Raw genomic sequence first — 18,930 nt, forward strand, 5'->3', positions numbered from 1 at the left:
AGAAACGATCAGATGCTTAAGAGGAGAAGAAGCTCGACAGTCGGAGCGGTGAAAGAAAATCAAGGAAGAAGAAGGACGTTACGGAATTTTAGGGGTTTTAGGATTTTCAGTTTTGGAAAGTTGAACTAACACAATTTTAGGGATTTAATATGTTTTAATAATTTACCATTTTCATATTTTATTAATGATTTAATATTGAGATGGATATATTAGTAATTTTTATTATGGGTACTATGATTATTTTAGACAAGAGTATAAATTCTATACTTTCCTATCATTTTAAGTAATTATGACTTCTAAACGGATATACTAATCCCTTATTTCTTCGACACCCAAGCCCACATAAGTACTAATAAATGACATTTGTCCTTTCTTTTGTTTTCAAATGGTGCACACTCATGAATCATGTTTTGGTCCTTAGTATTGTCTTTTTCACCTAACTTTCATTTATTCAATACTCAACATCAACTAATTTGTGAAACACCAATACCTATTTGCATTAGTATGTCAGTACACACTCGAAATTCATGCTATACATTGTTCCAAAATTACATAACTACTAAAGGTTAGCAATTAAATTAGATATTTTAAAAATTTAGAAACCAAAATTTTTTTGAAACTAGAAACCAAAATCTAATATATATATATATATAAATATATATTTAAAAGTCTAAAGTTGAAGGAGGGGTCGTCTCTCGTGAATATAAACATATGACTAAATTCTATATATATATCTTTAAATTTTCTCATCTGTTTAAAAAATATCTTTATCCTTTCAAAAGTTTTAACACTACCTTCATCTTTCATAAACGTTTTAAAAACACTGTTTGAACAAACATCTTTTGATATTTTCAATGAAAAGTTGACGTGGCATAATATGGAACCACATCTCAATTAACATCCCAATTTTTGTCCTAAAAGTATTCTTTATCCATTGTCGAGAGAGTTTGTGTTTGATCATAAAACCAACCGAACTCGGATATGCGAAGCTCAAATGAAGTGCACTAAGCTCGAAGTACCTGCAAAACAAAATTAGAACTCCGATGCTTTTGTCGGTATACAATTCGATCTATTGCTCTAGAGAGAAATAGTTTCGTGTAACTTGCGTGAGAGACAAGTATCTCTATTTATAGAGATAAACTTTTGAGAGCTCTCCAACAGCTCTCCGACTGTCTTGGAAAAGCGGGATGTTCTCAGGGAACATCCTTGTTCCCTTCGCGCTTGCAGGTGCTCTTCAAAATCACTCGTACCCAACGAAGTTAGGCCAAAAGGTAGAATCTAACTTGACTCATCTTTCACTTGTCGAGCTATCAATACTTGAATCAATCCAAAAGGTGCAATTGATTATTCTTGTTGTCTTGATTAAATGAGCATTCGATATTGACACATGAGAGACGATAATGCGCCTCCAATAATTTGCTTGTCCATTGTGGGCTCAATTTCGCCCTAATATTTCCTTAAAAAACAAGTTTCTCCACATTTCACCTCTTTTAAACTTCGATGTTAATTGTGAGCCGTTTAAAATATTAACAAATTTTTATTCAAATAGTATTTGAGAAAATAATTAAAATGACGGTTTCCTAATTTTGTGGAGTGCGGTGTGAAGTTCTGAGACGTGCGGGGCGATGAAGCGGAAGAAATGGTCGGAGCAGGAAGAAGAAACCCTTCTCTCCAAATACTCAGAGCTTCTCAACTGTGGAACCCTAGCCAAGCTCAAGACTCGCGAGAAGAAGTTCAAGCCCATCGCCGACCATGTCAATTCGGTGCATCATCTTCACGATCCCCTCGCCTTCCCCTTCCGCTGGTCCTGGCGCGACGTCTCCATCAAGGTCCAGAACATGCGCCACCAGTACCTCGGCGTCAAGCAGAAGATTAGGCTTTCCGATCATCACTTCAATTGGAAGGACGCCGAGAATCACTGGCAGAATTTCATCAAGTATAAAGAGGTTTTCGGAGATCTGCCTCTCGATGTGAAGGGCAAGAGGCTGTTTGGGAATGGATTTGACGGGAGCGAGGATTTGGAGTTTGGAATTGGCGTGGATTCCGATGATTTGGAGGAGGAGGAGGAGGAGGAGGAGGAGGAGGAGGAGGAGGAAGAAGAAGAGGAGGAGGAGGAGGAAGATCGGAAAGGAGGAGAACAAGACGACGGCCATGGCTGCGAGGTGGTGGCGGAAGTCGTCGGAAACGAGGGGAGGCGTGGCGGTTTCGGTGAAATTGGCATTTCCGAGATGAGGAAATCGAAGAAGAGTTCTGGTTTGAACAAGCGATTACGGATGGTGGGGTTGCGAGTTCTGGAACTGAGGGACACGGCGGCGAAGAGGGAAGAGCAGAGGAGAGAGAGAGCATTCAGAAGAGAGAAACAGGAGGCTGAAAGGGAAGAAAAGACGAAGAACGCAGAATTCAAGAATGACAAACTAATGAATGAGAAGGAAGAGCAACTGGAGAACATAGAGCTGGAGGTGGAAGAGAGAGAGTTGGCATGGAGGCAAAGGGAATTCGAGAACAGGTTGAGAATGGAGAGGGAATTTGAGGAGGAGAGAAGAAAGAGGATGAGAATGGAAGAGAAAATGGAGGAAGAAGAGATGGAATGGAGAGAAAGGATAGTGGAAATGCAGATTGAACATGAGAAGCAGATGATGCAGATGCAAGCTGAAGCTTTCCAGAATCAAATGCAGATTTTGGGGGTAATTGCTAGGCTTCTTTGCCAGTATTTTGGCTCGGCAAATGATGGATTGGGTGGAGGATTGGGGGCTCTGCCTCCTCAAGTTCTTCAGAATTTGCAACATCCTGGTGAGTTGGATGACAATGGGAAGCCTGATGCCAATTCACCCTCTGAATTCTTGTGAAGGTAACACTGTGACCCTTCGATCTGCTGTAGTTTAAAACTCTGAGGAGTTTAGTTGTAAAGTTTGAGCTTTTGTTTGTATTGTATAGAATAATGAGTTATATAGAATGTTGAGTTTTTATTAGATTGAATCTATGTGACTTCAGCATCCATGTATAATTTGTTTATCCCTTCAGATTTAGCAACTTGATCAATAGTTTATAGAATTTTTAAGAGATGTTTGGTTCACGGTTTTAATTAATCCAAGTTTAGTTGTGAAGTTTGGGCTTATGTAGTATGTTTTTGTATTATATGGAAGAAAGAGTTATAGAATGTTGAGTTTTTATTAGATTGAATCTATGCGACTCGGATACATATATAATTTGTTTACTACCCCTTCAGATTTAGCAACTTGATCAATAGTTTATAAAATTTTTAGGAGATGTTTGGTTCACCTTCACGGTTTTAATTAATCCGAACTTAGTTGTGAAGTTTGAGTTCATGTAGTATGTGTTTGTATTATATGGAAGAAAGAGTTATAGAATGTTGAGTTTTTATTAGCTTGAATCTATGTGACTTGGATACATATATAATTTGTTTACCTCTTCAGATTTAGCAACTTGATCAATAGTTTATAATTTTATTAGGAGATGTTTGGTTCAAGTTTTTAATTAATCCGAATTTAGTTGTGAAGTTTGAGTTTATGTAGCATGTATATAAAGAGTTATAGAATGTTGAGGTTTTATTAGCTTCAATCTATGTGACTTGGATCCATGTGTAATTTGTTTATCCCTTCAGATTTAGGAACTTGATCAATAGTTTATAAAACTTTTAGGGCCCGTGGAAATTTTATAAACTTCCAGTCAACAGCCAACAACCGTTTCCTTCTATCATCCAAGGGCCCTTGGAAAGATATCACCAAACAAAACAATCTGATCTTAGACCGAATCACCATCAAAGTGAGAGATGGCTCCCTTGCACTGTTCTGGAAGGATGTTTGGCTCCAAAACGAGCCCATTTCTTGCTCATTCTCTGTCCCTCTTGCTTTACACAACAACAAAGAGGGTTTTGTGAGGAACTTTTGGTCCTTGGAAAGCTGCTCTTAGGACATCCGCTTTAGAAGGAACTTTAAAGATGCCGAGATTGAGGAGTTCACTGCCCTTCTACTTGCTCTATCCCCTATCAACCTTTCATCATCCAGGGATTTTCTTCTATGGCGCTTAGACCCGAATAGAGGTTTCTCCACCAGCTTCCTGATGCAGGGCATACAACGGTCCACGGCACCCTCACCTTTGTCCAATTTGCATAAGAATATTTGGAAAGCCTCCCATCCCAAAAAGATTAAGGTTCTTTCTTTGGAAAGCAAGCCATCTCGCCTTGAATACCCACGACAAGCTTCACGACGAATGCTATACATGCACCTCTCCCCTCACTGGTGTGTCCTTTGTAAAAAGATACAGTGAGTCTATTGGACACATTCTTATTTCATGTGAATATGCTGCTACGGGGCTGTGGAAAAAAGTCCTTTCCTTCTTTAACTGGTCGGTCGGTCGTTCTCCCACATGATCCGACTCTGTTCGTGACCTCTACCCTCATCGGTCATCCTTTCAAGAAAGAGAAAAGCTGCTTATGGACTCACTTTGTTCGTGCTACCCTTTGGATTATATGGACAGAGAGAAATCGGAGAATTTTCCAAGACAAGGAGCATTCTCTCAACCAATCTTTTGAGGCTATTGTATTTTTGGTTATTTCATGGTGTAAATGCTCCCCCTCTTTTATCATTATAGCTTTGCTACATTGGCTTCCAGCTGTACAGCTTTTTTGTGACCCAATTCGGGTTCTCTCCCCACATTTTGTATTCTCTCCCATATTTCATTCAATCAATGAAATTATTTCGTTTCCAAAATAAAACTTTTAGGAGATGTTTGGTTTATGATTTTAATTAAATCCAAGTTTAGTTTTAAAATTTGAGCTTATGTAGTATGCGTTTGTATTGTATAGAAGAATGAGTGATCGAATGTTGAGTTTTTATTAGCTTGAATGTATGTGACTTGGATCTATGTATAATTAGTTTATCTCTTATTTAGCAACTTGATTACTAGTTTATAATATTTTGATATGGTTGGAGATTATGCTTTGGGGTTATATCGTTGATGCAAGAGATTCATTATGTAACATATATAACGTGATTGGTCTAAGAATAGATTACGATAGATATATTTGTATATTTGTTATGACGCTGTGGGACTGTTCGATGCAAATATATCATTAGGATGATAACACGTGACTTGATCTTAGTGTATCCAATCGCTCTTGTGAGATTGTCTAATCGCTCTTGTGAGATTGGATTGAATGTGCACATGCCCCCTCTATTGAGGGGGGAGAGAGATCGGGTTGTCTGAGTCGAATTTGAAAATAACCAAATCATTTAGTGAAAGGTCAAATAAATTTTTCACTAAATAATTAATCATCTAAAGATTTTTTTTTAGTACTAATAATCTAAAGAGTTGAATTAATAAATTTGACGTCATTGAAGCATAAAAATTTAAAGCATCCTAGTCCTTGCATACACGCTGAAATCTATCGTGGAGGAAAATTAATTTAGTGGGCGTAAATTAATTAATTTAAAAAATATCTAATTATTCAGTGGGTTTTAATTAATAGTGAACTGAATTAGAAAAGATCTATTTAGGTTTTAAAAATTCAATTGGATGTGGGGAATCGATAGAGCATGTGATTTATGCATTTGGTTACCTTTTAGTTTGAATATTTTTTCTTAAAATACTTATAATAAAAGGGTTTTTAGTTATGAAATTGGTTATATTTTCTTAAAAATAATAACAAATGTATTTAGTTATACAATATCTAAAAAGTGATTCTATATATCATAAATAATTACTTTTCTACTTCATACTTTGAAGTGATTTTGGTCAATCACTGTAAAGTCAGATAATCATCTTTTGAAGAATTAATATAATATTTATATCTTAGAATTAAAATGAACCTGTGAAACTAAAAATGTTCTTAAATTCTTAATTCAATTTTAAAATTAAAAAAAAATCATATTTAGAAACCTACAGTTTTCGTTTTTAAATACGCACGCAAAATTTTTCTAGTAATAAAAAATCGTATGGTCGACTTTCTTTTCTTAAAAATAAATTAACATCACGTTAGCTTCCAAAATAATAAGATAAACAGTTATAGTTTATGGAGAATTAGAAAAAGACCATTATAAGTATAAAATTAGTAAATTAATATCATCGTTAGCTTTTAGAATTAATAAAGAAAAGTCCAAATAAACTTTTTGGCATTATCAGATTTAAATGTTGATAGTGATAGAAATGATGATACCAATAGATATATTTAAATAAAAATAAAATTTCGTAACAAATATTTAAAATAACAAAACAAAATCATTCTTTTAGAATAAATTAAAATTTATTAAATATCAATATTAAATCTATATTAGTGATATTTAATAAATTTTAATTTATTCTAAAAGAGTGATTTTGTTTTGTTATTTTAAATATTTGTTACGAAATTTTATTTTTATTTAAATATATCTATTGGTATCATCATTTCTATCAATATTAAATCTATATTAGTGATATTTTTGTTGATATTCTTTATATTTTGTCAATTCTTTTCGGATACTATAAAAATGTCGATCCATACCTCATATCGATATATATATGAAAATGTCAAGGAAATATTGATATGTTGATGAAAATTTAACACCCTAGTATTAACGGCACGGATTAAATTTAAAATGGAGCTTAAGCTAAAATCTTATTATTTGAATATTTAAATGTTTATTAATAATGCACTCCTAAGTCCTAAATTTTGCTAAATTTTAGAAAACAAATTTGAACTATTCTAGAAAATGGATTAATTAGATAAATAAGAAAAGGCAACATACATTTTTTGGTCCCTAAAGTTTGAAGTAGGTGTCTATTTGGTCCCTGAAGTTTTAAAATGAACATTTTTGGTCCTTGAGGTATGAGATAGGTGTCTAATTGGTCTCTGAAGTTTCAAAATGAACACTTTTGATCCTTGAGGATTAAAGTAGGTGTCAACTTGGTCCTTCAAGTTTTAAAATGAACACTTTTGATCCCTGAAGTTTGAGAAATAGTTCTAAATGGTCTTTTTTTCCTGTTAATTAACTAATAGGTGATGGTGCTTTCTCCCTCCTTTCCTCATCTTTTCCTCTCTCTTTCTCTTACCCTTTTCCGGCGACCACCACGTCTTTGCTGCCGCTGTCCGCCATTCATACTGGACATATATCATTTAATTAATACAATTTGTCACATCACAGACTACAATAAACAATTTAATTGCAATTTGCCACGTCGTTATAATATTAGTTAATTAACAGTAAAAAAAAGGACCATTTAGAACTATTTCTCAAATTTCAGGGACCAAAAGTATTTATTTTAAAACTTCAGGAACCAAGTTGACACCTACTTTAAATCTCAGTGACTAAAAATGTTCATTTTGAAACTTCATATACCAACTAGACACCTACCTCAAACCTCAGGACCAAAAGTGTTCATTTTGAAATTTTAAGGATCAAGTAGGCACATACCTCAAATCTTGAAAAAAAAAGATCTCCGACTCGACCCACCAATGGATGTAAAAAAAAAAGTTTAATATATTAATTTTATTTCCCAACTTATTCAATCAATGTTGAAACTTAGAAATTCTAGATGATTATCTCACCATTCGATTTTTTTTTTTCAAATTAGAAAAATGAATAAACAAATTAGTAGTCAAACTTTAGTGATTAAAGGCATCATTCTTTTATTACAAGGTAACTCTAGATACCAAATATTTCCAATTCAAAAAAAAAAAAAAACTTAGTTTACTTAGTAGTTAGTAGTAAGCACCTGTTCATATTTTCCACTTAGAGAAGAAGATTTAATATACATATGTTTAAACGAAATTAAACAGCAATAGAAGTTAAAAAAATTAGGTTTAAGAACACTTTTTGACTCATATATTTTCATTGAAGTAACAGTTTAGTTATTGAACTTTAATATGTAATCATTTTAGTCTTTGTAGTTTAAAATTTGTAACGATTTAGTCTGAAAAATGTTGTTAAGATTTAATAAATTTTTTGTTTTATATATATAGATCGATAAACTGATGAGGAACTAAATGTTCTTGTAAATTACAAATATTAAATCATTATATAATAAAAATTGATAGTTAAAATTGATGATATTTCATGTTAGGGACTAAATTGTTATATAGGCTAAAATTTATGGACTAAATTGTTATTTTTGGAGTTATAAGGTGTGTAAACAAAATTCTACTTGTTGGCTGCATAAATTCGCCGAGTAAATTTACTAGTAAATATGAAAAGTCTTTGGACATAAAATATTCTAACATAAACTTGTAGCTTAAGAATGTCACTCCATCCACGTCCAATCCGAAATAATGAAAACAATATAATATATCTCGTTGTCCTCAAATTTAATCCTTCAACCATCAGTCTCTCCCTTTGAAGGATAGGTATTAAATTTTGGAGGACAAAAATGTCCGTAGAATTGACATCGACATGAGGGGTGGATCATAAAAAAGATCCAATAATATCTCTGAAATATCATTAATATAAATATGATATTAATACTAATAATTTTAAACTTATTTGAAAAAGTGAGGTGTTTATTTGTTAATTTAAAATATTAATGAATTTTTATTTTTATAATTTTTCAGAAATATTGTCTGACATTTTAACAAATTGAGAACTTCGTGTTTAAAACCTTGCTTAGGAGGTGGAAGGGTAAGATTCCCCCGAGAACGGCTTAACTACATGTTTAAAATAAAATTTAAACTAAATATACCAAATCATCTTCATTCTTTTAGGCAATTCTCATTTTCGTCCTTAATGTTTTGGAATTATTAATTTTACCCTTAAATGTGTTGAAAATTTCAAGTTTGGTTCTTCTTTATTTTTTTTTTAAAATTAAAAATTGTTAACCAAAAAAAAATTAATGTGTCATAAAATTATCGTTTTATTAACATATCAAGACCTGTGAGTATGTCACTGGGAAGAGATGAATTTTGTTGATGATTAGGTTGGAAGAAATTTTCATATTACGGCAATATGAATACTACTCTCATTCATTGTCAATCACGTGAAAATAAAACAATCTCTTACCATTTTATTTTATACAACGTTTTTATTTTCGTTAATGCCTCCTTTGCATGTTGTGTCATGGTCACGTTCATTCAACGCCTGTTATCTATGGTGGTTGCATGAACACTCTATTTTCTCTTATTTTTATGTCATGTATTTAGTTTTGCATGTTATTTAGTTCGTCTTCTATTTTTTAAGGCGAGTGACTCATTGCCACTTTGAGATTTAGGCCTGTCGACTTAAATTTACCTTACAATGTTCTATATAAGAGTACACCTAGTCACCTTTCTAACTTGAGTTGTATGCTTGTTTAGGTGCTATTTTCTCCAAAGAACACGCTTTTTAAAATATTTTGCAAAACCTTTTATCTAACCTAGTTTTCTTGAGAATGGAGTGGAGGTTACGAGATAAACCTATTGTCTCGTTTCGAATTAGCTAACTTGCTTGCAGGTGAAGCAAGTGGTGGACAATCATCTTGTGAGTCTCCTCGAAGGTGATCGTGACATGTCACAAGTTTTGTCAGAACTTTTCAATACTTGTCAGTATATCATTTTATAACAAGTCAAAACAGCTCAACGATAATTGACATATATATTTAACAAAGAATTTGTGAGTTCGACCTTCTAGTCTACGTATTTAAGAATGATGTGACATATCTGACATTAAATACTTATAATTTAGAAAAAGTATATATACAATTTTAAACCCCAACCACAGCCCAAAGGGGGGAGAGAGAGAGAAAAGGAGAGAGAAAGAAGAAGAATGGGAAACGCCATGGGAGGAGGACGAAGAAGAAAAGGAAGAACAAAAGTGATGAAAATTGACGGCGAAACCATGAAATTAGCCACTCCAATCACAGCCTCAGAAGTTCTAAGCCAGCATCCGGACCACCGGCTGTTCGAATCCCAATCCCTCAGAAATCTGGGCCTCAGAGCCACCCCATTGGAGCCCCACCACCAACTCCACCCCAAAGCCCTCTATTTCCTCCTCCAATTGCCGCCGCTCCCCGCCCACGCGCCGCCGCTCCGCCGCGTCCAATCCGGCCTCCACGCCTCCGCCACCGACCGCCTCGAGTGGCTGATGCTCTCTCGCCGCTCCATTTCCGACCTCCACGTCGCTCGGCCGCCGGAACCATCCGCCGCCCCGCTGCAGGTCAAGTTCCGGCTGCCGACGGCGGAGATGGACAGGCTCCTCAACGAATGCGAGGATAAGGCGGAGGTGGCCCAGAGGATCCTCAATTTGTATGGCAGAGACACAGACCGATTTCGCGGCGGCCAAGGTCAGCTGCGGAGCACGGCCCAAGCGAGTACTTGTAAAGCGCGTGAGGTGCGGTTTCTTGCCACTCTTTTTCATTTTTGATTTTTTTTTAGTGAATAATCATTCGAATTTATAACTCCTGGATGGATTATATATACTTCAATTAGCTAGAGTACTATATCTAAAATTTTTATATTAATTCGTAACGGAAAATACCCAACTTTGCTCTACACCATTAAATATTTTAAAACTTATTTATTTTTCTTCAAAAAACACTTTTTATTTTTATATTTATCTCTTTTTATTTTTAAATATTTAATGGTGTTGATAACAAAGACGTTCCTTATAACAAATACTTTCTATTTGTAATTAATAAAGTATTTTAAATTATCATTTATTTAAACATAGTTGGTCCATATAAAGATATGAAAATGATAGTTTAAAATTTGTAACTATCCTGTCTTGATAGGTAATTAATTTAAAATTTTATAATGTTTTAGTCACTATTTTAATAAACTTTATCAGTGAAAAATATCATGATTTAGTATATATATATATTTTATATAATTTATAACATTTTGTCGATTTATATCCATCTACACTAATAAAAAATTCCTATACAACTAAATCGTTAGATTTTAAAGTTTAGGGATAAATCACAATTTATGTGAAAGTAGGTCCAAAGTGTTTTTTAATCTAGTTTTTATTATTTGTAATTAGTTTCAATTTAATTCTTATAGTTTTAAAAGTTTACAAATTTCGTCCATATAGTTTACTCAAATCTTCTAGAAGTCGAGAAAATTTTGATAGATTTAACAAAAATGTAAGGATTATGAATCAAAGCATGAACTTTGGGCCTTAAATTGTAACTTAGCCATAATAATTTTTTTTACAAAATATATTTAAAAATTGGGCTAATGTTTAGATTTTGCGTTAGACCCCTTTTTTTTCAAATGTAATTTTCAAATCTTAATGAAATTTCGGGAAAATAGTAAATCTTGACAATTACAATATTTTAATTTGAATTTTTTAGGATTAAAAGATAGTTTATAACGGTTAGTTCATCAAAACTTCAGTTCCATGAAAATAAAATAAAGAGATGACCAGAATTAGTCAAAGATAATTTTAATAAAAATAAAGAGTGGGGGTGGATTTATATATATTTGACTAACAAAATAGAAATATATATATATATATATATATATATTTTTGACTTTGATTAAAAAATTAAAAAAGAGGTTTTAATAAATAATAATCATAGTTGAAAAAAATGTCAAAGTAAATAAAGAACACATAAATATGGATATACAAGGAAGAAAAGGCAAAATAAATAAATAAATAAATAAATAAGTGAAGAAATATAAAACATCAAAAAGTATAGTTGGGGACACATCTTTTGCTTTGAATATGTGAAGGTTATCTTTACAATTTAAGATAATTGATTTTAGAAAATATTTTTTCTTTTTTTGGAAACAATTGAGAAAATGTTGACCAGCAATAACAATAGAATTTAGAAATTTGACTTTAGTATGTATTTTTTATCGTCACAACTTTTTTTTTCTTCTCAAATATAACAATGTGTGTTCTACATTATATTTAATTTAATTTAAATTATGTTATTTTGGTAAGTTTTAAATTTTTTTGCTATATTTAAAAATTTTATTTATGTAATTCCGTCGAGAATTTAAGCTACAAATTTGTTTTATATTTTTAATTATTAAGTTTTTTAATAATACCAATTTATTTTTGTTTTTTTTTTTCAAATCATCATTGTACCAGCCCTAATTTCCTGTTTGTAATGGAACTCCTCTTTAGGATATTTGAATGGTAGCTTATTATTATTATTTTTTAAAAGGTTGTAAATACGTATTTTTGTTAAAAAAAAAGGAAAAAAGAAAAGAAAAAGGAAAAATGTAATAACTCATTATTTTTTTTAATAATAATTGAAAAAATGTTCTTTGGTAGGAGACTTATGAATCATTGATTAACCTGAATATAATATTAGTAATCAAAATATTTTTATTTCATCGAATATTCATTTTTTTTAGTACAACACGTGGAGTTAGAATCAAACTCACACCCTCGTAATTGAATATTTATTAATTCATATAAATCAATGATTAAGTTGAACCAAGATATAATTATTAACCTACATATTGATTAACTATAATTTACAGTATTTACTAATTTACACATGTTCTAATTTTTTTCGTATTTACATTGTCTTTTTCCTGATTTTCTTTTTTAAGTATTTTGTTTAAATTAGCATTGATTTATAGCGATAGCAGTAGTCTTTTTTAATTCTAAAATAATAATCCTTTCTTAAATATAAAATATTTGCAGAAAAGAGTGAGCTTTGTTCAAATGAAGGACAGTCCTACGCAATAGCAATGCATTGAGCTTTGCTCCTCTCTATATGTATAGATTTAGCCCAATTATGGCGGCTCGATAAAGGTGAATTCAAAGGACTCAAATTTAGGGTATGTTTGTTTTGTGATATAAAAACAAAAATTTGAAAATAAATGATTTAATGAAAAATCGTTTGATACTAAATTTAAAAATTGAATCTCAGTTTAGATATCGTTCAAAGTGGGTTAGTAATATATTTGTAAGTTAATGGTAGTTATCAACTAAATATTTACTTCAATGTAAATTATTATTAATTGATTAATTATTAACATATATTATAAATTTTGTATAATTATTATTTTATAATAGCTAGTATATAATTTATAATATATTATGTTTTACCTCTTTTAATTTTAGCAAAAAATAAATTAGTTTATAATATGAAAAATATATTTATTTTATCATAATTTTTATTTTTTAAAGATATTTAGCATTTTAAAATTTCAAATTTAAAATAGGAAAATACGGAAGACATAAAAGTTATTTTTAGAATTTATGCTCTTTGGATATAAAATCCAAACACAATTTTAAAAAATCAATCTACTTTAGTGAATTTTAAAACACAAACAAATTTATTTATCTTGTTTATAATTTTATCCATCTAGTTTATAAATAAGAAACAAGTGCTTCTTTTTTCCTTCTTTCCTATAGGCTATAGGGGTAAGTTTGAGGAACCCAAACAAATATCAAGTTTCTATAGTAAAAAATGTGCATTATCTATTTATATGTATTTTATGAACGTTAAATTATATATATTTGAAATTACATGTTTATGCCAAAATTTAACGATTTAATTTTTCATTATTTATTAATTTTGAATAAATATTTTTTTACAATATCAATATTCTAATTAATAAATTAATGAAGAGAAAAAAAAATAAGTATATATAATAGAAAACTAAGCCAAAGCTGACCTTCCAACTCTAAAAGACATGAATATAGTTTAGTTCTTAATACATCTAAATCTCAGAAATCAAGAATCTATATGAACTGGCCATCAGAAGCTTATACCTTGGCGAACTTTAGTTTGCCAAGTTCGCACCGAAAGTAGAAAAGATGAATAGGATTATTCCTACCTTCAGGATTACTGTAGATGTAAAAATCCCAAAATATTTCACTCTAACTATTTTTAATATAAGAAACAAATTCAGATTTTTACAACCACTCTTCGTAGTTTCTCTCTTGTTAGAGTTTGGTTATCAAACTCTTTTGAGTGAGTCCAGAAGTTCAAATTCTCACCCCTATATTTCTAAATAAAAATAATCCACCCCATTTGAGTTAGGGTTGGGTGGGGAGGATAGAAAACCATTTCCCATCTTCCTAGAAAAAGAAAATCTCCAATTCCATCTTAAACGAGGATGGCTGGAGAAAGATTTCACGGACCTTTAATTTTGTCATCTCCAAATAAGAAATTAGTATTTTGGTAGGGCCAGAACAATGTGCCCATAGTTTCACAATCATTTAAATTGACAAGTTTACTACCAGAAATTATTCAGCTTTGTAAATATGTTCTATCATTTCTCAATTTTATATCTAATATAAATTATTGGCTCAACTGTAATTCATATATATCCCCATCTAAAGGTTGTGAGTTCATCTTTCATACGTAAAACAATATCAAGACCCAACAAGGAGGAACAACAACAACGTATGATTCGAATACAGAACCTCCCATTCTGAGACCATTTTAAGAATGAACAAACCACCGCCCAATCCAAAAATTTAAGTGGATGGATTGGATAAATTTAATTCATTTATATGGATTCTAACAGATTGATTAACCAGTTTTTGCTAAACTTGATCTGGGATGATAAACGCATCAATTTGTGATACACTAAGAATTGAAAATTTAATTTTCCTAATAAATACAAAATCGAAGGTTTAAATTCCTATCAAACACAAAATTGAAGATAAAGAAAATGAAAAAACAGGGCAAGGATAAAAAGGAGAAAAAACAAAGGTTGCAGTTAACTGTAGAATTAAGTTGCATCAATGGAAGGAACCAAAATCCAGGAAGAAAGGGGAAAGAATTAAGATGGAGAGAGAAAGAGAGAGAATCGAAACCGCCCTACGCAACGCTTTTGGAATCGCCGAGAAGATTTCCTTCGGAATCGTAATCAATTTTCCCGGAAAATTCGAGCGGACGACACCGTTCTCCTCTGATGATCGTCTTCCTCCAAACCTCATCGTCATCATCACTGATCAGATCGCAATCGCCTCTTCTTCTTTCTTCTAATTCTTCTTCATCGGCCGCCTCCACCTTCCGCCACGAGACCATCTTCGCCATCGACACAGCCCTAGAACTGATGTTGCTGTTGATTTTGGAGACGAAATTGAGATTCCTCTGCATCCGGTTCGATGATTTCTTCGACTTTCTCGACGAAGCGCAGAGGAAAATCACGAGTGAGAAAATTGAGAAGGCTGCGATTGAAGCGAGGAGCGATGAGAAATGTGGCGATGAAAATGGATTCGAAAAGGAGGGGAAAGGCCTGGCCATGGCGGACGCAAATTGCAGCAACTAGTGAAGCGAGATGGGATCTCTGTCCACTCAATTTATCCAACCGATTCGCTCACTCAAAACCATATTTTTTACCCTTTTGGATTTTTTTCCTTTTTCTTTTTTAAGTAAAAATGGTTAAATTATAAATTTACTCTTCCACTTTGTCTATATATATAAATATTACAAATTTACTTTGAGGATTTTGTCATCAAATTTTAATATCTAACCTGATAATACTTTAACTACAAACTGCCAATATTCTCTTTACCCTCACTGAAAATTTAGAAACTAAATAGCACGACTACCAAAATGTATGAACTAAATTTCTTTTATAACCATCAAGGAAGATCACTTATCAAATAATCAAGTCTATATATTAAATGGTAATTATTATTTTTTCAAAAAAGAAAATGATAATCATTATTGATGGGGTATGCTTCATATAAATAAGTTACTAAGTATATCATTATGTGAATCATGGTCCTATGTTTAAACTTATAAACTACTAACTAAGTATATCATTTGTTAATCACTAATTTACCAAAGATGATAAATAAAACTATTTTTGTTCATTTTTACTAAAACTGGCAATGTGACTTGGGGAGGGACTTGGGTAATGGTTCAAATTTTGTGTGGCCACTTACCTAAGACAATTTTTGCCCAATGTTGTAGGGTTTCGTAGTAGTCTATTTCTATTTCCAACTGCTTTAAGAAATCGGGTAGATGTGGTTGTCGTTTTTTCAATGCAACAATAAAACTTCCGACTTGAAGAGAAGAAATAGATGTCATGTATCATTGAGCTTATTGAACTATGCTGCTGTGTTGGCTTCTCGTTATCAATGAGTTACTCACTACTCTGAGGTCAATCAACATGATTAGATTACGTAGAATTAACATATATACTTGTGATTTTAATTTTTCTTTATGAGTACAACAAATGTAGGGATGAAAGATTGAAGAACTTCCGATTTATAGGGAATGAGTAAGATGCTTGCTAGCTATGCTCATGTTGGCATACTCGTGATTTAAATTAGTTTAGAGTCTAGAGATAGTCAGATATAATAAAATGTTTGTTTTTAACAATAATTTGATGATTTATTAAAAATAAAATTACAACATTAAAAATTTATAGCTAAATAAATGAAAATGGTTCCTAATATGTTTGAGAATTCTCAATTTTGGCCTTAATATTTTGAAATTCTTACCTAATGTACTAAAAAAATTTCAATTAGGCTGTACATAAAAGATATAATATAATTTATTATCATGACACTGATAAGTCATTAAATTAATCTTTTAATATCTTGGATAGAAACACATACATGTCATGTCCACGTCTCAAAAGAATTTTATGATGAGCAGGTTGGATCACACTAAATTTACTTCAGGCCAAGAAAACAACACGGACCAAATTGCTTGAGTCAAGTCAATTGGGCCAGACCGCCCGAGCAAACTACTAGAGTCGACCAAGCCAAACTGACATAACTCTTGAATTTTGAGCTTTGTCTCAAAAATACTCTTAAAGAACAATTTTATTAGAAAGAGCTACAGAAAGTGACATGGTCGATGATATATATTAACAGTAGAGTAACTAGTTGTTCTTTTAAAAGCCACGTAAGTCATTATTCCACCGTGAACACGTCATCATACACGTTACTTTTCATCACTCGATATAATTAAATGTTCTTCAAGGATATTTTTGAAACAATTCGAAAGGTAAAGGGCATAATTGAAATTTTCAGAAGGATAAAGCATATTTTTTGAACAAAACTCCCATTATCCCCTCTTCACGTGGCTGGTTAATTCCTGAATGATATGGATCGACTGAAACAACGCTTACGTGGCACATTTTAATTGGAGATTACATAAAGTCATGTCACCGTAGTTTACCCGTTCGAAAGTTGACTTTGACTAGTTGACTTAAGTCAGTCAATCTAGCTCAGTATTACGGACCAGATGTTGAGGTTTTTTGGGAATTTTAATTTCTTTTATAATTTTGGGAATTTCAAGTATCACCTGGGATAAAAAAAAAATGATATTTCTAATCCATATATGATCTTATAATATTCTTATAATGCTTAGCTCTACATAGTTTTAGAAATGTGGTTGGTATTAATATTTTGTCGTAAATCTGTCAGATGATCGGAAGGTTCTTTTTTTAAGGAAAAAATGTATTTATACCTATAAACTTTTGTAGGTTGAATTAATTAAAACTCTAAACTAATAATTATATCAATTAAAATCTTACATTTTACAAGTGAATCAATTTACACCTTCCATTAGGGTTTGGTTTCAACATCATTAATACTTATAGTAGATTTATTTAAATGCAAGATTAAAGGAAATAGATGAAATTAAGTGAGTGGTAGTTGCTTTTGTAACTAGTTTTTCCATCTTACCTTCTTCGTTTGTTTTTCCAACTGCCACTCACTTGATTCCAACATTTCCCTCAAATATTTCTTTAACCTTGTATTTAAAGAAATCTATAGAAACGTGTGAGAATTTATCCATTAATTGTTTTCATACGAAAAATTTTGAGAGGCAAAATAAAGAAAACTTTAAAATTATAAATACTATATGTAATTTTTAAGTTAAATTATAAGTTTAGTCCGTAAACTTTTAGGTTGGTGTCCAATAGGTCATTGAATATTAATAAGTATCTAATAGGTCTCCGAACTTTGAAAAGTGTCTACTAGATTCCTAAACTTTTAATCTTGTGTCTAATAGATTTCAAAACGTTCAATTTGTGTCTAAGAGGTCCTTGACTTATTTGACATTTCTTTTTAAAATTCCTGAACCTCTTATTAAACACTAAATTTAAAATTTAACATCTTAACAGACACAAAATTCAAATTTTTTGTTAACTTTAATTTTTTTTTGAATATGTCAAGAACTTATTCAACATAAAATTGAAAATTTAGAAATTTATTTGACACTTTGAAAATTTAGAAGTCTATTCGACACAAACTTAAAAATTCAATACATTTTCAAGTTCAGGAACTCTATTAGATACAAACGTAAACATGGAGGTACTAAACTTATAATTTAACTTTTGTTTTCTAGTCTACATGGGCTAAGAGGATGAGATAATTGCCCTCCTCCTATTAATCCTCCTTCACTCTTTTTTTTTTTTTCTTTTTTAAGTTAACATTGTTAACACACTCACACGTATAATCATAAAAGTCTCATACTTTCTAAAATTGAACAACTACATAGGTATAATCAGCTAAGTTTAAAGAGTAAGTTGAAATTAAGGTTAAAAGTCTTTTATTACTCCTTCATAATTTATTATTATTTTTCTTTTTCTGGAATCAATTACAAACCTACACGTTTTCTCAAAAAAAAAAAAAAAAAAAAAAAGAATTATAAACCTTCACTTACACGCTACCACCCTAAGGTCTAAATGGACCATCCTCATTTTCTGCCTCAATAACAAGGGGTGGGCCCAAATGCGTTGACCAATAGGACATATAAGAGGGGTATTGTATAAAGAAAAAATAATTTAAATACTCTCTTAAAAATTTTATTTTTATCTTTAAATTCTACATAAAATTTCATTTTACACCTGGTTTGTTATTAATTTTAAAAAATATTTTATTGAAGTAATGATTTAGTTCATAGAATTTAGTACGTAATAATCTGGTATAGTATTAATTTAGTCGTTGAATTTTAATATGTAACAATTTAGTTCTTGTGATTTAAAATTTTATAACGAAAAATATCATCAAAATTAAGTGTCAATTTTATTAAGTAACGATTTACTCTTTATAATCTATTAATATATTTGGTTTCCTGTCA

At 31.3% G+C, this 18,930-nt stretch overlaps 3 protein-coding genes across 4 annotated transcripts; 2 read left to right on the forward strand and 1 right to left on the reverse strand.

The window, feature by feature from the left end:
* Positions 1-1,553: 1,553 nt before the first annotated feature.
* Positions 1,554-4,757, forward strand: LOC111013176 (uncharacterized). 2 transcript variants are annotated; one of them, XM_022287572.2, is made up of 2 exons: positions 1,554-2,848; positions 3,623-4,757. In XM_022287572.2, the coding sequence occupies exon 1, from the start codon at positions 1,626-1,628 to the stop codon at positions 2,844-2,846; it is 1,221 nt and encodes a 406-aa protein (XP_022143264.2). In that variant the 5' UTR covers positions 1,554-1,625; the 3' UTR covers positions 2,847-2,848; positions 3,623-4,757. The 2 variants fall into 2 exon arrangements, with proteins under 2 accessions (XP_022143264.2, XP_087984324.1); XM_088128198.1 differs by having other exon boundaries at positions 3,660-4,757.
* Positions 4,758-9,615: 4,858 nt separating this feature from the next.
* LOC111013306 (uncharacterized protein At1g66480-like) lies at positions 9,616-12,815 on the forward strand. The gene is made up of 2 exons (XM_022287736.2): positions 9,616-10,292; positions 12,567-12,815. The coding sequence occupies exons 1-2, from the start codon at positions 9,729-9,731 to the stop codon at positions 12,609-12,611; spliced, it is 609 nt and encodes a 202-aa protein (XP_022143428.1). The 5' UTR covers positions 9,616-9,728; the 3' UTR covers positions 12,612-12,815.
* Positions 12,816-14,578: 1,763 nt separating this feature from the next.
* LOC148209866 (uncharacterized) lies at positions 14,579-15,200 on the reverse strand. The gene has a single exon (XM_088127928.1). The coding sequence runs from the start codon at positions 15,127-15,129 to the stop codon at positions 14,701-14,703; it is 429 nt and encodes a 142-aa protein (XP_087984054.1). The 5' UTR covers positions 15,130-15,200; the 3' UTR covers positions 14,579-14,700.
* Between the last annotated feature and the right edge of the window lie 3,730 nt (positions 15,201-18,930).

This window comes from Momordica charantia (assembly GCF_013281855.1).
Source record: "Momordica charantia cultivar OHB3-1 chromosome 8 unlocalized genomic scaffold, Mcharantia_2.0 BLBB01000008.1, whole genome shotgun sequence".
Classification (NCBI taxonomy): domain Eukaryota; kingdom Viridiplantae; phylum Streptophyta; class Magnoliopsida; order Cucurbitales; family Cucurbitaceae; genus Momordica; species Momordica charantia.